Source organism: Vulpes vulpes, chromosome 5, assembly GCF_048418805.1.
Source record: "Vulpes vulpes isolate BD-2025 chromosome 5, VulVul3, whole genome shotgun sequence".
In the NCBI taxonomy this organism is placed as follows: domain Eukaryota; kingdom Metazoa; phylum Chordata; class Mammalia; order Carnivora; family Canidae; genus Vulpes; species Vulpes vulpes.
In genome coordinates, this window is record NC_132784.1 from 15,196,750 (window position 1) to 15,222,928 (window position 26,179).

The 26,179-nt window shown below is 38.3% G+C and overlaps 1 protein-coding gene and 1 long non-coding RNA gene across 2 annotated transcripts in view; both read right to left on the bottom strand.

Moving 5' to 3' along the window:
• Nucleotides 1-21,188, bottom strand: part of ACTR3 (actin related protein 3) — a 57,640-nt gene extending 36,452 nt beyond the window's left edge. Inside the window, exon 1 of the mRNA XM_026015589.2 lies at nt 20,823-21,188. Within this exon, the coding sequence (XP_025871374.1) occupies nt 20,823-20,866 (44 nt within the window). The 5' untranslated portion in view covers nt 20,867-21,188. The remainder of the gene's footprint in view (nt 1-20,822) is intronic.
• Nucleotides 21,189-22,886: 1,698 nt separating this feature from the next.
• On the bottom strand, nt 22,887-23,708 carry LOC112932608 (uncharacterized). The gene is made up of 2 exons (XR_012001499.1): nt 23,313-23,708; nt 22,887-23,223 (listed from the first exon to the last, which is right to left on the bottom strand). It is a non-coding gene; the product is annotated as an uncharacterized lncRNA (long non-coding RNA).
• Between the last annotated feature and the right edge of the window lie 2,471 nt (nt 23,709-26,179).

Consider the following 26,179-nt stretch of genomic DNA (forward strand, 5'->3'; position numbering starts at 1 on the left):
GCTATATTTGTACAGAAGTAAGGGAGAGGGGTAAGGACATACAAAATATATTTGACTGTACAGGCACAGAGCATCTCTGGAAGAATATAAAGCTATCAGTAATTCTGCTTGTCTCCAGGGAGGGAACTAGGTAGGTGACAGGAAGGGGTAACAAGGAGTTTTTTTTACTGCTTATTTTTTCATACCATTTGAATGAATTACTACTATTCAAAATAAGTAATTTTTAAAGGTTTTACCACAGTGAATTCAGCCTCTATTCTTACAATAACAAAATAATGGCAACAATGATGATCAGGAACTATAAAAGCTAATAAGCTTTTTAGTAAGTTCCATGTTGTGGGCTGCATAGAAGATAGGTGGACTTTTTCTATGGTTATGCATGAAAACCTATTAAATATGAGCAGGCTTTAAAGAGAAAGTAACAACATTTTATATTATTCCATATTCAAACTCACTGCTAAACAGCAGGCAGGTGAACTGCTGTGAAATTCTTAGATTCTAATAATATCTGCAAATTTTTTACTAATTAAAAAGCTCTCTTTAGGAGATATTTTAGTCCCAAAACTAAGTTCAAAAACTAAGAATGCCAAATATGCTAAATTGTTAAAAAAAATAAGGAGAAAACATAAACGGATCCAAATGTGATATGCTCTGACTAAACCTCTTCCAAGATTCCCCACTGCCCACATTTAAAAAATAAACAAACAAAACTTTGCAAGGCATACAAAAGAGCTCCTTTAATATTTGGCTTCTGACCACCCTTCCCAGAAGCCTTGACACACTACAGGAGTCTCCCTAACCATAGAACTGCTCACAGTTTCTGGACAGACCAACTCATTTCATGCCAGGAGCCAATATTAACACTGTTAATATTAACACTGTTCCAACTACAGAAGATGTTCTCCTCTCAGTGCTGAATGCATTACCCACTGAAAAATTCAAGTATCAATGTCTCTATATGAAAACTTTTTTTAACCTTCCAACAGTATACTTTGGAACTGACATATCTTATTACAACAAAGACTTATAAAAAGCAAGACAATCTAAAACTGAGCCACATCACCCTAAAAGTCTACTCTCTAACACTTACTGGAAGGATAAATACCTAATTATTTCATCTAATCCCTCCACTTTTTTTTTTTTTTTACCATTAGTCACCATAGCAGTTCAAGTCATTATACACAAAACCTAACAGAACAGAATTGCCTTACTTCTAATTCTATGACCCCTACAAATAGAATAATCTCTCGAAAAATGAAGCTGTACTGCCTACAAGATTAAGTACAAACTTATTCCCATTTCTATAAAATGATTCGTTGTAATTCCTAAAGTCCCTTTCAGATAACATATATATATATATATATATATTATTCTGATGCCTTCAGCTGAATATTAAGGTACTTCACAATAAGCCCCAATTAAAGTTTTTAAGTGTCTTCCATCATTTGCTTCCATGAACTCAGCTCAAAGCACAATGCACTTATCACTCACTTTCCTCTAAATGACTTGCAATTTCCCCATCACATGTTATCTGTGCTTACATTGCACCCTCTCAAAAAGCTCTCACCACAACTTAGAGGACTCCTCCATGAAGTCCTTCCTGATCATTTTAATTATTTGTCATTCAATAAACTCTATTTCAACAACCACTCTATACAAGCCTGTGGTTATTTTCATGCACATACACACCACCTCCCAAATATGGCAGTCAGATATTTGAAGTAGTAACCGTATTACAGTAGAAATTCCCTCAATGAAACCTCCATTTATCAAGTTCACCAGATTAATCAATACTCCATCCCTGATCAAAATCAAATTTCCTAGGTAGCATATTCAGCAAACACTTACTTCCAGAACAAACACCAAAATTAGAATCTAATGAATACAGAAGAGTCATATCATAATCAAAACAAATGTGCTTTTCCCAAAAGACAAAAATAACTACCTAGAGTATATCGATTACATGGATATACCACAACATTTCATCATTTCTACTATAAATATAGTAGAAATAGCCAAACAAATTTCTAATTTTGGGAGGGAAACAGCCAAATATATTTACCAATGTTCTACTGCCCTGGATTTAAAACTTAACTAAGATTTGGAGCATTTAGGTGGCTCAGTCAGTTGAGCAGCTGCCTTCAGGTCAGGTCATGATCCCAAGGTACTGGGATTAAGTCCCACGTGGGGGTGGGGGGTGTCCCTGCTTCGCAGGGAGCCAGCTTATCCCAATATCTATCTATCTATCTATCTATCTATCTCTCTCTCTCTCTCTCTCTCTATCTGTCAAATACATAAAATCTTTAAAGAAAATTTAAAAATTAAAGTTTTTTAAAAATAAAATTTAAATAAGATCTCAAAGAAACAAAATCATCTGGATACACTGGATACAAACTGCTAAACTGTAGTATTTGATGATTTTCCAATTTTAAGAACTATGAAGGGAAATGTCCCACTTTACTGACCCTTAAAAATGGTGGTTAGCCTCTAAAAATTAACTTGGCTCCTAGCTTGAACAGAAATGCTTGTGGTATAGTATAGAATACAATCTTAAAAAAAGAGAACGTCCTATCCTAAAATCTAGAAATGATTTTTTGAGTTGGATTGAACTCAAAAAAAGTCACACTTTCTCTAGTGGAGTGAGAACCAAATGATAATAAAGGATATGACTCTTCAAAATCATTCTCTTGGGGTGCCTGGGTGGCTCAGTCAGTTAAGGGCTTGACTCCTGGTTTCATCTCAGGTCATGATATTATGGTCAAGGGATCAAGTCCCACACTGGGCTCTGTGTTCAGCAGGGAGTCTGCTTGAAGATTCTCTCTCCCTCTCTGCCCCCACCCTCATGTGTGCATGCTCTCTAAAAATAAATAAATCTTTAAAACCACTCTCTTATACTATTAGCAAACTTTAAAAACTGTTTTTTAAAACTGAGCTTTGAAAATACTCAAAAAAATTAACAAAATCAAAGTTCAGAAAGTATACAGAAAAAAGTAACAAAAGTTTTAGAAAATAAGGACTACAGAACTCTGAAACTTAAAAAAGATATGTACTGTTCATATAAAAAACATTTTAATGTTTCTATGTGAGCAGAGAAGTATTTACATAGGGTAAGGAGGAGAGATGAGAGATACAGAGTCTAGGAAGACCTAAAGAAACTATTGAGCTGAGTTATAGGAAGAGCTAAAACAGTACATTAAACACACACAAAAAATGGTAATTCTGAAGAACATGTAAGAATAAACAGGAAAAGATTTGGGTATAGCTATAAGAGATTTGCTTATATTAAACTTTACTTAAACGTTCTTTATATAAGAAAAACGACAAATGATTAGTAAAGACATTAAGTACCAAATTTGTTTAAAACTTTCAAATTAAAGTTTTTCAAATATAAAGTAGCTTCCACTAACCTAACTTAATTCTGTCAGATTTTACACCTGAAATGGCTAATTTGATTAATACATTTTTATAGTGCAGTCTCAAAATTCTTGATAGTTATCACAGAGAAATTGTACAAGTAGATGACAGAAGAGTTTCTCTCACTTTTTCTGACTTAACTCCTTTTTCTCAATTAGTTGGCATTTGATAACTTGAACTCTCTATAACTTAAGGATGTGTTCACTGTATTTAAACTAAAAGTTCTTTGTTTTCATTGACACACACAAATTCAGATTTTATAATAATGCAAATAGATTTCAAATCAATCTAACTTTTTCATACTAAGACTTTCTTAAACTATACATACAAAACAAAACAAAACAAAACAAAAAACATACATATAAGTTCCAGTTCAGGAAAATGAAAAAGTTCTTAAGATGGAGGTGACAGTTGTAATACAACGTGAATATAATTATGCCATTAAGCTGTATACCTAACAATGTTCTTATGTTGTGTATATTTTATCACAATTTTTTAAAAAACTAAACTGCAGCTACCTGGAAAAAATTCAACTGGGCATATATCATATATGGTAAAGTAATATAAATCTAAATGCATCAAAGATTAAAAAGGAAGAAATGTTAAACATAAACTTTAAAAGAAAATATAGGGTAATTTATTTATAACCCTAGAGTAGAAGAGGCTTTCTAACTATAATTTAAAATCCAGACATTAAACACTGAAGAAGATATTTCAACTATGTAAAAATTAAAAACTTCTTCACAAAAACATACCAAAGTAGCCAAAAGGAAAAAAAAAAAAACTGTCTTGTTCTCAAAGATAAAGAATTAGTCCCCCTAATATATATATATATATATATATATATATATATATATATATGAGATACCCAATGGCGATGATAAGGAGAAGAGGGAAATAAAGAGGAAAAGGAAGGAAGAAAAGAGAAGGAAAAGACAAAAGACAGTAGCCATTTGAAGAAAGAAATAAAAATGGCTATAAATGAAAAGGTGCTTAACTTCTCGGGGTTACAAAAAATACAGATTAAAAGTACACGGAGGTAATATTCATAACGCTCACAGTTGGAATGCAAAATGATAGTTATTTTGGAAAACGCTCAAACATTCACTTACCATATGACCCAGCAATTCTACTTCTAGGTACATATCCAAAAATAAAAAAATAGAAACATATGTCCACATAAAGATGTGTGCACATTTGTTCAAAACAGCATTATTCATAATGGCCCAAAACTGTGAGCAAAACATGTTCATCAACAAGAAAATAGATAAACAAGGATGATATATTCACATAAACCAAAATTATTCCACACATGAAAAATTTTAAAATGTAAACCATTCTCCAAGGAAAAGTATTCAATAGAAGACAAAATGACCCAAATATTATAATTATCATAGAATGGAAAGCAGCTCTATCACAATGAAATAAAAATGCACTTGTAATGACTAATAACATAATAAACATCACCAGAAACTCTAAAACTATATAAAGAACAAATGAAATTCTAAAACCAAACAATGCAATATCAGATATAAAAAAAATGGATGAACTAAACAACCTTACACAGGTAACAGCAGAAATACTCAGTGAACCTGAAGACAGATCAGTAGAAATTATATAATCTGAAAAAAGAGGAGGGAAAACAAAACCAAGAGACATGAAGAAAAACTTTTTATGTCAATCGTAAACAGAAATTTACATTTATATGTAAAATAAAAATAAAAATTATACATCAAGAACAATTCTACTGCACAATGCTAGAACATGAATACATTTTTTTCTTCTGGAAGGTGACAAAAGAAACAATAAATTGTGACTGTCTCCAGATAGCAAAATGAAGAAAAGGGGAAATTTTGTTTTCTAAATTTACACTATTCTGTCTTAAATGATCTAACCATACATGTTACTTCAGGTAAAAGAATTTTTGAACTAATAACATTTGCCCATTATTAAAATTTTAATAAATAACACGGAAAAAATACTAATATAAACTTCCCAGCATGCCTATATCCCCTAGCTGCCTAGTTGCCATCCCAAGAGTAAATCACTTACATATACCAGAGATAATTCATTCATCAACATGCATATGTATTAGTCTGATTTAAAACATGTCACTGAGTTATCTGGGCAGTCGAATTATGAATCTACTTAACTTCTTTATACTTCCCTGTATTTAAAAAGAAAGTATCATTTTCTAAATAGTTTTTAGAAAGCCATCATAAAATGAAAAAGGCAAAGCTATCCTACCTAAGGTTTATGAAACTCATATGCACAATACAGTATTTTGGCAAACTAAAGCAAAATTTTCCTTTGTGACCCAAGGCACCCCTATACAGTACTATACAGGGAGGAAAACCTTCCCTGCACAATGCAGCAATGAAAAAACTCTCCAATGCTGATTTTGGCCAGCAAGGATGGAAAGGGAATCAGAAATGGCTTAGAGAAGGGAACATAGTAGAGAATTCAAAAAGCACTTTTGAAGTTATCAAAGACTTGGTGACTAAGAAGAATAGTAGTGGAAATATAATAAAGTTACAAGACAGTAATCACCTGCACTGGGAGAAATGAATGGCAAAAAACAAATGAGATTTATGTAAGAAATGGTTGGTCTATCATGATCCTAACTGCCTCTAGGGTAGGTGAAAGTAGATTTAGGAATAGTTATCAGTAACACACTCTCGCTCTTAAAAAGTAATGAAACAAATATGATAAAATGTTAGCAGGCAATAATTCTGATAAATTAGGACTATCTATTCCATGATTCATTTTACTTTTCTAAAAGGAAAGAATTCTTTTAAGGAAAGAATGTTTTCAAGTAGTAAAACCAGTTATGCTAGTTAAAAACATTAGCATCCCTTATGTTGGATATTATTTTTAACTCTGCTGGATATTTTTTTAATTCTGCGAATTCAAGTTTTACTTATTAAAAGCATGTAGTTGACGGAGTACTTTTACTTAATATAATGTTTCATATTTCTTTTTGTTTTGAGGAACATCTCATAGCAAAAAGTTACTTGAATATTCCCATACATTATTGATACTGAAACACTAAATAGGGACAAAATCTTAAAAAAAAAAAATACAGTTCAAAATGAACTGGAATAAAAAGCTACAAAAAAATCATTCTAGAAGAGAACAAACATATATTGAAGTTATTACAGTAAATACGGTTAATAACCCTACAGCCTATGTAAGGGATAAACAGCACTAGAATTTTAACTTTCCATATTTCCACAATCGTAAACTATGGTTTAATGGACATATAAGACCCTCAAACTTTAGGATGGAAAGAACCTTAATAATCTAGTCCAATCCATTTTTGAAAATTTCTTGGCATTCACAACTGCTAAAGCTTAAAGAATTCTACCTCAATATGACCAACTTCCACCTTTACTGTATCATCAAAGTATAGATTAAGCCTAATTATCAAATTTTAAATGGAAATGGAATTTGTAAACTTCCACTAAAAATGGAAGTTTACAAATGAATCCCACTGTTTAATAACTTCTACAACACCCCAATTTTCAGCTTAGGTACAGTTTTCTTTGTACTTCTAGTGTTAGAAACTTTTAGAATACCGTGGTGAATTCACAGAGAATATTGGCTATAAAGATAATTAGCAATTATTTGAAGAGCATTTCCAATGCTCTTCTCGTTAAAGTCAGTGTTTAAAGTGACACAAAAAAAATACTAAAACTGTTGTGTGGAAGAAACTGGACTCCTTTGTGTCAATAGAAATGACATTCTCCCAGTCCTTTTAGGTCTAAATCTTAAAAGCTACCTCCTTTTCACTAATGGGGAAGAAAGAATATGGACCTTTAGAATCAAAAAGTCATGAGTGAAATATTTGTTCCACCATTAACTAAAAATGATCAGACACTTCATTCCTAATTCATAAGGAATAAAACTGACTCCACAAGACTGTTACGAGGATTAAGAAAAGATAACAGTAGATGACACTAAGTATTCAGTAAACCCCTTCACCCCCAGGCCATTTGCCTTTATCCAGGAGCCAGCCGCCTTTTACTTCTCTACCCATCCCTATAATTATTCTTTCAAAGACTCAGGTTTTCCCAACCTCTTTGCTAGTACAGGAGTCTTACTATCCATCACCTGAAGATGTAGATTTCCGTTTATATGAAATGACCACAACAGCCAAATCCATAAAGACAGGAAGTCAATTAGTAGCTCTCAGGGCTGAAGGCAGGGAGAATGGAGCACTGTTAGTGGGTATGAGATTCTTTTGGGGTTGATGAAAATATTCTACAGTTGATTGTGGAGATGGTTGCATGAACTTGCAAATTATACACTTTGAAAAGGAAATTTTACTGTATGTGAATCATCTCAATAGACCTGCTTTAAGACAGAATAAAACACGAAACTCAGACTTATACTAAGTTTAATTTTTATGAATCTCCTACTTAATGATCTACACAACGTACTGCTAATCAAATCAATTCTAAATGAGTGTTTCCCATCTAAAATCCTTCCAAAATAACGCAAGATATAAATAAATAAAATTAACTACCTGCTGTCCCACAGCTCCAATAGGGTCAATTCCAAGTAGGGCAATCTCCTAACTGGTAGCCTTCCTCAAATATTTTGAAATTCCTGCCTGACTTCCCTTCATCAATAAAATATTTATTGAGCATTATTAAATACTATGCATAAGGCCATAACTTGGAGAGAGAGTGAACAAAAAAGACATCTTGCCATCATAAAGCTTCCAATTTAGCTTCCGTTAACAAAGTTTCCCTTCTCTGCCATCTATCATATCCTACTTATGCTTTTCCAAGAGTCTGAACAAGTTCAGCTTCTTCATAAATCATCCTCCAAATACAACAGCCTTTATTTATCTCCCAAATTAAATACTAATATGCCATCTTTAGTTACTTCACATAGTTTCATCTCTGGAACTAAATTGTGAGCCTAAACAATAAAATATGCCATAGCTTTCTGTATATACCATAGGATTCAGCATAGAACTGAGAATTCAAAAGTGAACTAATTAATAAGTAGTTGATTACTTGCAGTACCTTTTTATAGTCATTTTAACTATAGCTGCCATTGTTACTGTATGTCAATTATTTTGCTATGTGCTTTACATTATCCCTAATTGTTAACAAAACCATGCAAAACAGATGTTTACATTTTAGAAAACAGCACCTCACAGAAGAAACCACTGCAAAGAAATACTGAAGCTAGATATAAACTCAAGTTAATCTATCAGCTTGCAAAGTCAAGGTCTTTTGTACTTTACCGTCTCCTTTAAAAATAAGTAGGGTTGTTTGTTTGTTTGTTTTTTACAAAACAAGGTTTATTTAGAAGCAGGAATGCTGTCCAGTATACAGTACAAACTCCGGGGATCAACAAGCCTGGGAACTGCGGCCCCCCCCAGGGAGGGTCTCCTTTGGGGTCAGAGCTGCCCTGGGAGAGCGGCGAGGCCTGAGGTCGTCCCAGGGCGGCCACTGCCTCGGAGGCGGGAGGCAGGGCCCGGGCAGGGGCAGGGCCCGGGGCAGCCGGACATCGGACTCCAAGGGAATCCTGGTTTCTGGGAAGCTCTTTCTCTTCATGGTACTGGCTGGACTCGCCTACCGTCCAGGAGCTCAGATCCAAGTTCAGCCCCGAGTCCAGTGGAATTTTCAACAAGAGATCCAAGTACCCAGGACCCAGCTGGCTTGTCCAGGAGCACCCCACCCCACCCCACGCCCGTTCCTTCCAGAATTCGGTCAAGGCCACACAAGTCCATCCGTCTATCTGTGCTCTGCAGGACTCCGGGTGCGTGTCTGGGGAAAGCCGGCTGACCCTTTAACGGGAAACTACTTATTCCAAAACAAACCAGAGAAAAAACTAACAGTATAGTTTATCATGCTAGTTATGTGATCTGTGGCAAGTAATTTACACTCTGTGTCCGTTTCATTCATTAAAGACAATAACCATACCAACCTCACACAATTTAGGTATCGAATGAACACATGTAAAGCAATTAGAACAGTGCCTGGCCAGTGCACACACAGTATGCACTATATAACTGTTGGTTATTATTTTTATCATCATAAATTACCATAATGAGGTCACCAAATATACTTCCTAGTCTCATAAACTTGTTTTGTTTCCTCCCACTGTTCTCTGACCTGGTATACTAGTCTTATTTCTGCCTATTAATCCTTGAGTCATCCTTAAAGACCTAATTCAGTTATTATCTCTACCAGGAAGCCTTTTTTCATCATCCCAGGTGAAATTAAGTTTTCCTTCACCTATCGTTCCAAAAAGTTTCATTTACACCTGCCAGAGCATTTACCATATTGTTATTATTATGTACATGTGATCTTCCTAAAGGCAAGCACCATTTCCTAATCACCCTTATATTCCCCACAACAAAGTACGCATTCCCACAGATGCTTACTAGAGTTACTGAAAACCAATTTTTCCAACTACCAACAAAAGAGATGCAAAAGCTACTCCTTGCCTACTACCTTTTGGTTAATAACTAAATATAGACAGTCCATCACCTTCTGAAGAAGAGGGAAAAAATGAGTGCAGCTCAAATTCTGGTTTACTGTGAAAAAAAAAAAAAAAAAGCTTATCGTATCACTGCATTTATCAGGTAGGTCCTACTTTCCAAATATTACATAATCCCAAAATTACTAGACTGTTAATGCCTCTGTTCAAATGAAAAATCCCATACTATTCACACCATCATTAATTACTCCTTTAAAAAACTGTTCTTAATTCACACATTTAGATTGAACATTATGTGGAACTCACAGGGTTTTTGCACTTTTGGAAAAGAATATGTTAATTCAAAAAACTAGTTATTAAAGAAAGATCAAGCAGTTATCAAAACAAATTAAGGAAAAGAAAAATGGGCAACATACTCGCCCACCCTCATCCTTCTTCTCACAGTGGACATTAACTTTTTCTGCCAGATCAAATTCCCACTCCCACTCTGATGAAAATCTACCAAGGATTAAGTCTTTGCAGAACACAAAAACCTTACATCCCTTTATAGAAGGAGGAACCTGATACTGACACATTCTACTCCTGACATCTCCTACATATGACATGATTTATATCTAACCAATCCGAGCTCAGGTCAGATTTTTGAATCCTGACTAACTACAAGACGAAGATATATTTTAGAACTCATATTGCTACCATCTAGTTGCAGCATCCTGCAGACTTCCTGCAACATGACTTTGAAAACAGACTGTTGCTGCCTGGTCTCTCCTTCTCTCCGCTTTTTTCTGGAGCCTGGTTCTCCAGCCTTCCCATCAATTTTGTGATCACACCATATTCTTTCTTTTTTTTTTTTTTTTTAAGACTTTATTTATTTATTCATGAGAGACGGGGGGGGGGGGGGGGGGAGGGGGAGAGAGAGAGGGGGGGGGGGCAGAGACACAGGCAGAGGGAGCAGGCTCCATGCAGGATGCAGGGAGCCTGTCGTGGGACTCGATCCCAGGTCTCCAGGATCACACCCTGAGCTGCAGGCGGCGCTAAACCGCTGCGCCACCCGGGCTGCCCCACACCATATTCTTTCAATAATTACTTTTTTGGTTCATATTACTTATTTTTGTTGTTTGCATCCAAAATTTCTCACTTATATAACCACAAGATACATTTCTCTGGTTTCTACTTCTAATAGAATCTTCCTATCAATTTAAAATTGTTTCACTATGAAACAAAGTTTTGTTTTGCTTTTAAAATAACTTTCCTGACAAGGCAACCTGAAACAGGTAAAGCAGGCCCCTTTGAAATGCATTTTGGAAGCACTAAAATTCTCAACTAGTCTATTATCTGAATAACAATTTAATCAAGAAAAGAAAAAAAAAGGTCTCTTTGTGACTTCCACCCTTTTTGATTAGTATGAAGCAAAATTTTAAATACTCTGAAACAGAAAACATGAGCTTCTAAAACTGTGTACTTTTTAGATAAAATGCATCAAAATTCATCCTATACTCTAGAGATAACAATCTGTTTAATTCTATTTTAGGAAAAAAAAAATTACTTTCTGGTAACCCGTGTGTTTGGGTTCTCAACTATTTTCAGACTCAAATACCAAATATTAAGTACTCAGCCTTAATAAAAAATTTTTTTATATTCCATTTTCTAAGTTCAAATATTTCATTTCTGTGTCTTATGCAGGCATTAATGACAAGTAACTTTCATAATGCATCAATTATTCATCTTTAAACTGGAGCTTCAGAAATACGTATATCTTTATTCTGAAGCTATTTGTAATTAAACATCATGTCCTTAATTAAGCTATCTTGAATTAGCCAGCAACTGACAGCTTTATCATGTTTGCTATAATGCCTATCCTTGCAATATTCAGTTAATAAATATTCTATAGAATAAATAATTCTATGTCGATTAACTTGCTTATGTTTGGAGTTAATCAAATCAATGAGTTGCTCACTAAGACCTCCCTATATATCTCATATTTGTAATAAAACTTAACATTTCTAATAAGATTTTTTTAATGTTTAAATTTGAATACACTTCAAAAATTCAGTTAACCATTTAACAACTGATATAGAGTATATCCCAACTGAGGGCAGTGTAACAGTGGTCCCTGGGATCAAACTGCCTAAGGGCTCAGATGCTAGCTCTACTACTTAACTGTAGCCACTATACTTGAGCAAGTTACTTAAGTTCTCTATACCTCAATCTTCTCGCCTTTATTTTCTTTTTGTATTTTTTTTAATTGGAGTTCGATCTACCAACATATAGTGTAACACCCAGTGCTCATCCCATCTTTAAAACAGTTATTATATCACAGTACCTACACTTCATAGGGTTTCTGAAAAGGTTATAATTAATCATCTCAAAAACATACCTCCTTAAAGGGCTTTGAAAGGCTGATTTGTACACATCCCACATAATGTCTTTAACTGAAATCAAAAAAAAAAAAAAAAGTATTTTTCTAAGATTTAAGTGCCTGAAACAATAAAAAAGCATATTTCCTTACAAAAAAAAAAGCATTCATTTTGGGGCATCTGAGTGGCTCAGCGGTTGAACATCTGCCTTTGGCTCAGGTCATGATTTAGGGATCATGAGATCAAGTTCAGCATCAGGCTCCCTGCAGGGAGCCTGCTTCTCCCTCTGCCTGTGTCTCCACTTCTCTCTGTGTCTCTCATATAGAAAATAAAATAAAAAGTATTCATTTTATGGAAATAGTTTCTGAACCTGTGTTAAAATGTTACGATGGGAAACAAAATTAGTTTTGCATCTGTGCCATCTAGTATACACTTTTATTACAACAAAAACACTAAAGATTTCTGAAACATGTATTGCACCAGGCCTCAAACAAACTACAAAAAATATACTGTTATTTCAACTGTTAAGAAGAAACTTCAACTACTGTAAGTCATAAATGTGAACTCTTAAGAAAATGTAAGAGAATTCAACAATGCTATCAATTGATAACTAGGAGCCTTGAAAAACATTTCTCAACTCTGGACCAGTCTCATTTATAAAGCGTGAGTGAAGTTATTTCTCAAAGTGTTTTTCATCTCCATAAATCTATGTGAGTTATTAGACATTTCCCTTAATTCACTGAAGTTTCATATATATATATATACACACACACACATATATACACACACACACACTATGAATAGCATATATATACACTTATGAATAGCATATATATACACACACACATATACACACACACATTTATGAATAGCATACATATACACTTATGAAATAGCATATATATATATATATACACACACATACACACACACACATATATGCGCTATTTTGGTGGTCTTGAAGTAACTAAACTTAAAAATGCTTAAAGAAAAACACACACACAAAAAAAAAAAGAAAAGAAAAACACACCATACTTAAATATACTAAGCTCTATGACTTTAAGTAAGCAAACAATTGAGTTTTATCATAGACCAATACTAAAAACAGTTTATAATTTTATACAGTTTCAAAACCAACCCTAAACTATAAGGCATTTTGCACCCTAATTCCCCATTTGAGACTTTCAATGTCCTTGTAGCAACCCCTCATTCACACTAAGTACTGTAACTGAAAAAGTCTTAAAGATATCCTTCTCAAGGCAATTGCAGTTTCACAATGGGCAAGGCTTAAAGGAGAGAATATTTAAAGATGTAATGTTCAGCATCAGAACACAGATGAAGAAAATACTCTTGTGAGGTATGTGAGGGGTAGAAGAGAGTTAGGAAAATATGCCAACCCACACAAATTCAAAGTTGTTCCTTTCCTGATTATAAGGAGTACGTTAAGAGTGACTTGAGTTTAAAAGTCAATAGTTTGGAAAGGTTTTGAAAAAAAATCTTGAAAGAAAAATTAGTAAAATTCCACGAAATGGTCCTTTGGAAAAAGGACATAATTTGTCTTTTTTTCTGGTATTAATCATTATTGAGATATCTCTTATAAATTGTATGATATAAAGGTCTACATAAAGATATAAAACCACCAGCACACAAAGTAGTATTAGTCACTATCCTATTTTGGAGAACCAAATTTAAAACATTAATCCAATAACATCACCTTATATTGTACTGTTACTTAATAATACATGAATTTATAAGTGCTTGGTAAACTAAAAAAGCATATTAATGTAGTGTTATTATTACTGAACTGCTTTGCTCTTGCCTCTTCTTTATGCCAGTGGCTATTATAGATCAGTCATGTCATTAAAGAGCCTACAAATGCCAACAGAATTACAGATGAATATCCAAATGCCTTTATTACAGGGGAATTTTGTTTCAGAAAACAAACTGCTAGAAGGTACATTTTAACCAATCCACAGTCCTGCTCCTACTCCAATCATTCAGCTTTTTTCACTTATAGAAGGTGGGGGAGCACAACGTATAAGGGAGAACACTGGAGGGAAATTTAGCCCTATGTTGAGCTGAAGTCTCCTCCTAAGGATTCTACCTCTTAAAAAGTGGGATGAAACAGAATCCTGGCTGTCAGCACAGCTGATCATTCATCATTTCAAGCCTGCGTGCCCACTCATTCTTCTCGTTATGATGCTCAGGAAGCTAGATTATATATTTAAGACTTTTAAAAGAAACATTAATATTCAATCTTTTCTCTTTTCTTTTTATCATTTTATTAGTTTCAATTTGTAAACTGTAATGATGACTACCACATCTCCACCTTCATTTCTGAAGTTCCTGTATCTTTAACTTCCTCTAGAATATTTCCAATTATGATCATCCAAATTCAATAACAAATTCAAATAATAATTTTACTTAGCTTCTTAAAACCAAACTCAAAATCTTAAAATATTCACTGATGACTACAATCCACCCCAATCAATTGTCAAGCCCTAGCTATACCTCCATCTCTCAAATAAGCAAAAACATTTTGACTGTGCAAAGAACTGCATTAAGCCAAGCACTGAATAAGCATAAGACACTGTGTTCCTTTCCTTAAAAAATTTCAATTCAATAAAAGAGAGCTAACTGATAATGGTAATAATAACTATGATGTATCAAGTTCTTACTATATGTCAACCACTGTGCCTAACCATTTTCACGCATTATCTCAAAAAACAACAACAACAAAAAAAATCCCACCCATAAGGTAGATACTATGATCCCCAAATTACACATGGGAAAAATGTGACCTGCAGAGTTTGAAGTATACCAAGTCATACAGCTAGAAAAGCCTGAACACAGAAACAGCTATAACCACAAATAAAATACTACTGCAGAAGTACAAACAAAAAAGAGGCAACCTTTCCCAAATATATCTCTTCTGCTCTATTCCTACTGCCAATATCCTATTTCAGAATTTCTGCAAAGCTGATGCTGAGACAGCTGTTTAAAAATCATCTAGGAAGACCATTTAAATGAATATTCCTAGGCCCAATCCTTCAGATTCTGAGTCACTGGGTATGGGGTGTTTCCCAGGCAGTTTTTTTAAGCCATACCCCTAACTCTTGTTCCATCTTCATTTGCCAGCTCACTCAACAAAGACGTGAGTTCATATCATGTGTCAAGCCCCATAACTTCATCCCAAATACCTTCTCTACATCTGATCCAACTGCATTCCATTCTGCAAATATTCTAAAAGCCCTGACAATACTTAACTCCTCTTGTAAAGGATTTTTATTTCTTATCAAGTAAAATATTTTGAATCAAAGCTCTGCCGACACACAATGAATACCTGGTACAGAAAGGGCACAATAAATGTTAGTTCCCCTTCACATTACATAATCAAGATTTGCATTATGTTATTATGTGGTCCTCAATTCAAAGGGAAGGAAGTGGTGCAACATATGCTAATAGGGCTAAACACAAGAAACAGCTACTCTCCCCTTTCTGCTGTATATGCTTTCCTTCCCCTGTATATCCAAATCCTTAAAAGGAGAGCACATATCCTACCTTCACTACAACTTCCTTGACTCTTCCTGACCACAATAATCTTACTATCTACAGAACAACTATTACTACCATAAAAGTAAATATTTTGGGGTGCCTGAGTGGCTCAGTCAGGCATCTGCCTTAGGCTCCCTCAGCAGGGAAACTCCTTTTCCCTCTCCTGATCCCCCTGCTTGTGTGCTCTCTCCCTCTCTCTCTCTGTCAAATAAACAAATAAATTCTTTAAAAAATGTATCTTAAGATTTAAGTGCAGAATCTTACCATCCTAATTTTTAAAAATAATTTTTAGCTAAATAATTTTTAGATAAATAATCTTATCTCATTAAGAGATAAGATTCTCGAGAGCATATTATATTACATATTTTCATTATAATTCTGAGAGCGTCTAACCTGATAAGTATATAGTTAGCTTTAAGCTGACTTGGCAATACCACTTTTTCTACCTTTGCAAGTAATCATTAAGTAATATTCACTAATACTGCATTCTCCCTTTACAACATAAATGAACTCTCTCAAAAAAAAAAAATCTAAATGATTCAAAACTGTCAAAGGCTCATCCTCTATGTAAGGAGATTATTATATAGAGGAGGGTCTCTAACACATTTATTTGCTACAATATCTTGGGCAAGTAGTTTTATTTCTCTAAACCCTAAACTTTTCTGTTCATAAAAGAGGTAATTCTCAGGTTGATGTGAAAAGTAAATGAGATAATATAAAGCATATAGTACTGGGCCTGACACGTAATTCTTAATAAATATTAGCTTTTAGCATTTCCTGATAAACAAAACCTAGAGAGTAAATTTTTTCTAGAAGTTCAATTTAAGCAAAGTGACAAGGAAATAAGCTAGGAATTCACATATCCACTAAATACACACACACACACACACACACACGGACACATACATATATACTTGATATATATAGATACATATCACGTAAAAAAGATATGCACAGGAATCGTTTATCCAATTCATTAAATCAAACGCCTAAAACTAGGATTTATAATATTTTAAGTAAGAAGAGAATTAACTTTGCTAATAAAAATAAAGCAACATGCATAGTTCTGATAAGGGGCTCAGGAGTTTCCACAGTGTATTACAAAGAACACAGGGCTTCGACACAGAAAAGCTTAAGTCCAAATAGCAACTCTTATCACTTGCTAACTATATGCCATTAAAAAAAGTGTTTCTCTAATCCTGTTTCCTCACTTGTAAAATAAGGTAAAAATAACTGTCACAAAACTAAGTAACATACATAAAATCCTGGCCAGCAGGCCCTCCACTAGTGGAGCTTTCCATTCTGTACTTAAAAATAAATTTTTGAACTGTGTTTTACAATTAGGCTGAAAGTTCATTAGATACTATATATACACACACACACACACACACACCAAAGTCAGTATTTCAACATAAAATGTGCATGCAGGGAAAGAGACCAGTGGGAGAGGAAAGGAGGAAGGTTGTAGTTAAGTAAGAAACTGACTTCTCAACAGAAGACTGTTATACTTACTTCACACAGCGTGTAAAACATGACCCATGAAGGAATAAGAATTTCAGTGTTTTTTGGTAATAACAAGATACTGTGAATGCTTCTGCTCTTGAAGATGACTTGGAGAAATAGTGTTATTATCAAATATCATGTACAGAATTCATATAGGAAATATGAACTTCCCACTTATTCCCCCCCCCCCCCCCCCCCACTCAGTTCTTCTTCATTGGTTCTCGGGGAAGATTGGTTCTCAAATTATCTGCACTAATTGCTAGAATGTGGCCACAGTATGAATTATATAAACTCCTCATCCACTGACTCCAACAAAATACTTATGCTTACATTTTAAAATTACGCTAAGAAACCTGAGTCAGTTACGGAAATTCACTCTAAATCTGAGTATATCTAGACACCAACACACAGCTCTACAATAAGGTCATATTAACTTCTGCTATAATGGAAATAATTTACCAAAGCAGAACGGATCAGGTAGAAAAGACATAAAGGGGAAAAGGAAATGTCACAATGTAAAGTTCTGTAATCAAGCTGAGGCATAAAAAAAAAAAGTGTGTAAAGGAGTTAGTTCCTTCATTTGAACGTTGAAGAAATGAGTGAAAATATGTGAAAAATAATTTAGGGTCCTCTAAAACTTTCCAAGTGTTACAATGTTATAAGAATGCTTAAAAAAAAAAAAAAAGTTTCCCTCACCAAGGTAGCAGATTGGAGGTCTGGAATTTAGTTCTTAAGCAACCAGCTAGCTCTACAATGAGAATCTCTACCCAAATTTTTTTCTACAGTACTGCTCCAATGCAGACAAAAAGTGTGTAGATATAATATCAATGCGAAAGAAACAGTTATTTCTAAATTATTATCAAAAGGAGTTATTTTCTTATACGATCTGAGCTTAGGTGATTATCTTATGTTGAGATAAAGGATCGTTGCTGCAGAATCTCTAACTTTAAGCCTGGAGATTAAGCTTCATGTTTCCTAAGGCTTACAGCTTTTCTTGTGGGAGAACACCAAGTTTCATAGCCGGCCACTTTTTCCAGTCATCTTTTTCCTAACTTATATAATGAAATGGAATGATCATCCAGATTCAGGTTATAACTCTTCATTTATATTAAGTGGGTAATTGTAATTACAGACCAAATAGATGAATGCATTCTCTAAAGCACAAAGGGACACACAAATTATAGGTGAACAATTTGCATCTGGGGACCACAGTACTCTGAAACATAAAACTCCCATGAAGGCCTTACTTAAATATGCTTATCGCAGGCTCAATCTCAATGAGCCATCCTCTATGTGCTAATAAAGCTGCAGGTATAACTTTCCAGGAGTTGCATTAGATAGCCACCACAAAGGACCAAGAAACCTTTAGAAGACCAAAATAAATGGAGCTCTGACAGATGGTAAAAAAGGTGGGAGACAATGGGGACTCCTAGTCAGTTCCATTTAAACCATGAGTGCCCATTAACCACCTCACCTTGTGAAGTAAAACTAATGCAATAAGGTAAAATATAGTAACGTAATAATTGAAATACTAAAACAAAAATAATCCTAAATGTAGACTGAAGCCCTTGGGTACCTCCCGGTCACTCAGCCTGTCTTTTAAATTCAGGGTTGCCCTAGCAGGAGGAGGTCAGCTAAGGACAGTCAACCTCAATGATTAATACCCAAATACTAACTCAAAAATAACCAGAATTTATTTCAAAAGGGGGAAAAATGGAGAAAAAGTAACATTCTACTTGTTACCATTAGCACAATTATCTACACTAATTTAATTAACCCAATAATTTCTAAAGTATAAAATATTAATTATATAATATAACAGTATTTTTCACTTTAAGAAAACACAGTTGGACACCTGAGTGGCTCAGTGGTTGAGCGCCTGCCTTCAGCGCAGGGCGTGATCCTGGGGTCCCAGATCGAGTCCCCTGTCAGGCTCCCTGCATGGAGCCTGCTTCTCCCTCTGCCTGTCTCTCTCCCTCTCTCTGTGTCTCTTATGAATAAATAAATAAATAAAACCAAAAAAAAAAAAACAAAAAAAACAAAAACTCCACACTTGAAAATTCCTTCTCACTCAGGACAAATCTAATTTTAAAACTGACCTTAAGTAGGAAACTACTCCTCAATTGGATCGGGGGGGGGGGGGGGGGGGGAACCTGAGTCAAGAAAATTAGGATAAAAAAAAAATAACTTTAATAAGCTGTCCATCAAAACAATACATTTAGAAGTTCCAAGGCTAAAAGTAGGCTGGTATTTCCCAAAGGAGAATGTTAATAAATCGGCTGTTTCCACACGCATGGCTGGGATTTTTGAAACTGTTACACTAACAAAGTCGTGAGTATGAAGATTAGAGCTTTTAAAAAAAAAAATAAATAGAGCCGTTTTACGGGGAGTAAATGGACTGAGGGGCATACACAATCCTTGATGCAACGAAGGTCTGCTGGATGGCAGAAGGCAGGGAGGAAGGGCTGACGCTCTGCCTCTCACAACCGACTCCCCCTACCTGTATCATCTTGCGAATCAGGAATGAAACAATGTATCAGCACAGGACGGACGCACACGCCCTCCCAGCACGCAAGGTACGGAGGTCGTCCCACGTCAAAGTACAGACTATTTTCCATGGAAACAACAGTGTGCCAAGACCCCAAAGCGCCCTGCGGACTGGGGACCCCCCGCGGCCCCACGCCCCCCGCGGCCCCTCCCGGCGGCGCGCGGCCCCAATGACTTTCCTAGGTGCTTCCCTTCTTCCTCCCCCTTCCCGGAAAACACCCGCACGTCTGCGTCCAAGTCCCTACAAACTGATGACGAGGGCCCGTAATTCAATCCATTTGAAATATGCTCGATCCTAAAAGTTCTAATACGAGGTGTTCAGGTTGGAAATGAAAAACTACCTTATAAGGCTATAAAGGGCTGAAAGCAGGAAGCGGCTTTGAGAAAACTAAGGAAGTTGCGGCGCGCTTGCTCACTAGGGGACTTTTTTTTTTTTTTTTTTTTTTTTTTTTTTTTTTGAGGCAAGACGAGTTAACACATGACATCCTTCTCTCTCAAATTAAAATGTGCCCGTGGCTCACCGGTGCGAGCGCAGGAGGCGGGGAAGCCCGGGGGTCGGACGAGGGGGCGCGCGGCCCGCCCGGGGGAAGCCGCGGCCCCGGCTCGCAGGTTCGGCGCCCGGCGCCCCCTTCCCCGCCCACGGCCCGAGCCGCGCGGGGTCCCCGCGACCCGGAGCACCCGCCCCGCGTCCCCCGCCCCGTCCGCTCGGCCCCGGCGCGCCGGCAGCAGGAGGCGCCGAGGGACCGAGGCTGAGCGCCGGGCCCCGCAGCGCCCGCCCACCCGCCCGCGGCCCCGGGGGGACCCCGCCGGGACCCCCGCCCCCGCCCTCGCGGGTGACGCCCGGCCGCACCGCGGCCCCGGCCCCGCGCCCCACCCCGCCCCCGGCGGCCGCACCCCGCCGCGGCGCATCCCCGCGCCCGCGCCCGCGCCCGCACCCTCGCCGCCATCTTCCCACCTCCGCCTCAGTTTCCCCACCCTCCTCACCCCGTGCCACAGTCCACCACACAGGCCGGCAGCCGTCCCGCCATCTTCCTCCTCGCCCGCCGCCGCCGCCGCCGCCGCCGTCTGCTCCGTGCGGATTGGGGCCGGAGCTATCTGACCATCCACAGCCGGGCCGCCCTCTCCGTCCGGGGGGAGCCGGGAAGCCGAGGCAGCAGCGAGCGAGCAGCAGGCTCGGTCAGCGGCTACCACTTCCGCAACCCGGGCGGGCAGGCAGTCCCCGCCCTGCCCCGCCGCGGCCTCCTCCCCCTCTCTCTCCCCTCCTCCTCCCTCCGGCCCCCACCCTACAACTTCTTCCCCCCGCGCCGCCTGGCCCCGGGAAGCCAAGATGGCCGCCGGTGCCGCCGCCCCGGCCAGGCCAGGCCCAGGCCGCCAGCGCCCCCCCTTCCGGCTCCGAGCGGGAGGGGCGAGGGAGCATGCGCAGTGGCGTGGCCCCGCCGGCCGCGGCGCCCGTCCCGACGTGAGCCGAGTCCGCTCCGGGCTTTCCCGGACGGGAGGGGCGGGGCGGGGCGGGGCGGGGAGGGGCGGGGCGGCCGGCGCGAGCGCCCGGGTCTCCTGGAGCTGCGGGAGGCGGTAGTTTCCGTGACTCCTGCGCTCGCCCCCGGGCACCTGCCCCCCGCAGCCCCCAGCATCTTCTCCGGGGCCCCGGGGAAGACGGGTCCTCAGCGGCACGACACATTCTCGTCCCTTGGAGACGCTGCTTTTCTGGGTGGAAAAGCGCAGGCAGACGCAGGGTGAGCGCTCGGGAGGGTTGGGGCGAACAAAGGCTTGCACCCCGGCGCTCCGCCTTCCTGCCCGGTTTCTAGGCTTTTGCACCTGTGCGTGGTGACAGTGTCTGGATTGCAGACCCCCGGGGGCAGGCCTGTCCCCACGAGGATCACACACCCCCCGGGAGCACCTTCCACATAATGCAGCCTGCGCGAATAGTCCGTTATCCACAGCTTTCCAGGGATGACAAAGATTCCCTCGGCAGTTTAAGATTCTGCTGTTTTACCGGCAGGATTATGCCGATGACCAAGCACCGAAAATAATGATAATAATAATAATAATAATAAGGGAAAAAAGGGTTACATACTGGACAGCCTAGAACAATGGTTTTCAAATTTAAGTGTGCATCAGAATTACCTAGAATGCTCGTTAAAACCTTGATTGCAAAAAAAAAAAAAAAAAACCTTGATTGCTTAAAAAAAAAAAAAAAAACCTTGATTGCTGGGCCGCATCCGCAGCAGTTTTTGTGTAGGAGAAGGGCCTGGTAACTTGCATTTCCAAGAAGTTCTCAGGTGATGGTCTGGGACCCCACCTGGGGAACCTAGAAGTTTAACAGCTTTCCACCAGGCTTGTCTTCTGATAAATCATCCATTTGCTTATATGGCTGAAATAAAAATATCTTCCCTAAGAAAGGATGTCTTATTCACAACAGTAAGTTGTTAGACTGGGCAGTGGGATGGAAAGTGGGTTTTTCATTCATTTGACATGTTAAGTATCGCTCACATACTCCATTATGGCAGGGACCCTGCTGCCTCTGAATAGTCTTTGGGCGCAAAATACAGAAGGTCCCTGCTCTCAAGAGTTCACAGTTTTATGGGAACATATAAATTGTGTTAAAAGCATTAGCAGAGAGCAACGGGCTACAAGATACGGAGATGAGGGTGGGAGAATGTGAGGGAAGTAGAATATAGGGAAGGCTTCTCGACAAAGTGACATTTTAAAGGTGAAGTAGAAGATAGGGGAAAGGGTGAGGAGGAAGGGGAACCGTCCAGAAGGGGGAACAGCAAGGGTCAAGGGCCTGAGGTGGCAAAGAGCTTGGCCTCTTTCACAAATTCAAAGACCTAAACGGGTCCAAGTGAAGTGAGCTAAGGAAAATGCAATGGGAGGTGGAGCCCGGGAGTTAAGGAAGAATCACACCACAAGGATTTGCAGACTTCTCCACCAATCTTAAAGTTTAGCCTAAAAGCAGCCTGGAAGGCATCAAAGAGATTTAAGCAAGGAAATGTGGATGCTTTGTAGGGAGTGGACCCCACAAAGTAAAGAGTGAAGTGAATGGTCTGATAATACATTGTGTGCTATAAGTCAAGGATAGAATTATGTGAGCAGTAACACCCAGACGGGATCAGACATGTGCAGAAGAGACAACGTAGGGGAATCATCATGACCAACTAGTGCCCAGCAACCCACAGCTACTCCTAGAAAATAGATAAATAATCCTCCAGGGAAGCTTTTCTCAGCAATTGTCTTCCAAGAAGTCCAGCAGAAATGGTTCTCTGTTCAAATGCATAGTTGTCTTTTCTTCCCCCCATTTTAGAAGACGCTAAATGGGGATTCTTTGCTGCCTTTTCCAACATCAGATATTTAAGGTCATTTGGGAGAATAGATGCCTGAAGATCTGCTGTGACAGAACAGAGACATGTGGGTCAGTTGGGGTAAACAGTTGTTTTCAGCATTAACGGTAGTAAGTCAGGAGTGAAAGGTTCTTACCAAAGGGGTCCCAAGAACAGAGGTCGCTCAGGGAAACCCACACTGGTGGATCCTCAAGATGGGTGCTCACACACAGGCCTTGTGTGGGTTGTCACAGAAATAGTTACATCAAGGGTCGAAAACTGGAGCATTCACACGATCCAAGCAGGTGCTATTATGATTGAAGAGGACCATGACGAGGTGTGACAATAGGGAGACTCCACATCCACACCAAAGGCAGTAGAAAACTTACTATGCAGAGATGTAGACTCAGTATTGCAGAGCGTCCCTTTGTTCCAGAAAAATGGAAAATCTGGATTTTTATCTGTTGGTAGCTAATTCTCTGCAGGCTCTTTCTGACCTGTGGGAAACCAGTTTTCAACTTTTGATTTGGGAACCTGGTTAACATTTATATGTTGCATTCAAATATGCAGCTCATGTCAGACTAGATACTGTATCTCATCCACATGAGGAAACCTTCTACAGTGGTCTCTTTCAAGTAGTCAAGTCGGCCTTTTATAAAGGAGGTGACCCTTAGAAAACTTTGGAAGCTTCTAACCCTCGTTGGAAGCATTATTTGCACTGGTGCCTCATAATTTGTCTACCCAAACACTTTGCTTGCTTAACACCCTTCCTACTTCCTACTTGCTAGTGCCAAAATTGGTCAAACTCTAGTGCTGCTGCGGTTCAGCCTTCCTCAGCGGCACCCAGCCTTCAGATGCAAGTCCAGCCAGAGCATGTCTGACCACTTTGCATAGGCACCCTTCCTCCTCCAAATACAGAGAAGCAGAAGAGATCAGAACTCAAAGAGTTCACAGAGATGATCTTGTTAGACATGAAAAAGGAAAGCAGTGGTGCGTGGGTGGAGTTTTCCCCATACCCATTCTCACCTAATAGCACCCTGATTTCCTTTTAGTTCAGATCAACTGGTGCGAGTCACTTTCTAAACCTGGTCCCCAACATTTCAAGCATTTGTGAGTCTTGTAATATCCTTCCATGAAAGCCCCTTTTTGATTAAATTGGTAGTAATTAGATTTCATTACTTACATCAAATTTAAGAATACCAAGTAATAAACAAGCCCAGAGAATGTAAGTGACTTTCCTAGTATCTTAGAGAAAATAGGAAACAGGACCCAGACCAAAGCCCAGCTCTTTTCTGGGCTCATTAGTTGTAACGCCACAGCATTGTTTAATTTTGACTGATATACTGGCTACCAGCTACTATGAGGTTTCCTAGATTATTTGTGCTTTAAGGCCAATGTAGCAAATGTCTCTTGACCTTAAATGTCAAAAAAATTCACATATCACTCAATCTCCAATATTTTAAAATGGGAAATGTTATTATTATTTTTAAATCAACATAAGTACTTGCTGCAATGACTATTTGCAAATTAGCAGACCAATCAAATCCACAGAGAGTATTAAGGACAAATAGATAGTCAAGATGTCCATGCAGCCCAGTGGTCAGAGGCCCTACTCCAGGCAGCAAGTTAACTAAGTTAGTTAACTTAGTCAACTAACTTAGTGTATAGAGTGAGACCTGAACTTAGAATCAAGAGACTTGGGGGTGGGGGGGGACACCTGGGTAGCTCAGTTGGTTAAACATCTGACTTTTGGTTTTGGCTCAGGTCATGCTCTCAGGGTCATGAGTTTAAGCCCCACATCAGGCTCAGCGCTCAACACTGCTTGAGATTCTCTCTCCCTCTCACTCTGCCCCTCTTGCTTATGCACTTGAGCGTGTACGTGCTCTCTCTCTCTCAAATATATAAATAAAATCTTTTTTATAAAAAAGAGACTTGAGTGTGAATTCCTTAATCTATTTTAATCTAAATTTGCAGAAATAACTAACCTATGGGGTTGTTGTAAAGCTTGAATTTTAAGAAAGCATATTATAAATTATAGAATGATCTTATGGACAGAACAGGATGACTGTGGTTTAATTATAAAGCAATGACTCTTTTACTTATTACATAAACATACAGATTTAAATATCCAAAACTGTGTCCTCCTTATCACAGAAGTCTTGGGGTTTGTATGCTTACTCTCTTAATGCTACCACTGTGCAGAGTATTTTTAGAAGATCTCCTATAGGCTTGCCCTCAGAACCCATGGCACATTCTTTTAAATATCTCCATTGGTGGCAAATCTTGGCCTTTTGTGAGTAGATTTGATTTTTGGAATTGGTCAAAAGTCATTTTTTCAGCGCCAAGTCCAATGAATAAGATGGCTGAACATCTAGATCTATGGTTTTTAGTGAACAGCTTTGTGTGACTATAAAATAATAATACTGGTTTTCATAAGTGACTTATCAACTGCTGCTGCCCATGAACTTCTAAAAAGAAGTTCTGGAAAGATTTTACTCATTGGCCACATCCCTAGGATAAAAAAATGTTATAGTTATTATATGTTTAATTTCAAATGAAAATATATTTCATATGGTAATAATATCTGTACAGTGTTTGAAATGAGGTGAGATTCTGTGGGATTTTTCACTATCCTGTCTCCTTCACTACTGCAAAAAGTGAACAATTTATTTAAAATATAAATTAATTTGAAAGAAGATGTGGATTAGACTCCCTTGGCCACCCCCTACACACATACCGTATTACACACAAACCAAGTTCCAGATGGACTACAAATCTTTAATATAGAGTAAAATCCATATTCCTCACTGGGGTCTGCTAAGCCCATTGTATTCTGGTGCCTGCCTCTCTTTCCAATTTCTCCTGTCCCTCATGAGTTAGCCACTTCAGCCTTCTTAGACTTCTTCATACACACCAAGGCCATTTCTACCTGCATCTTCTCCCTGGACTTCCACTCTAATCATTAGTTATTCCAGAATCAATTTAAATCTCGCTCAGGACAGCCTTTCCTGACCACCTATTCCA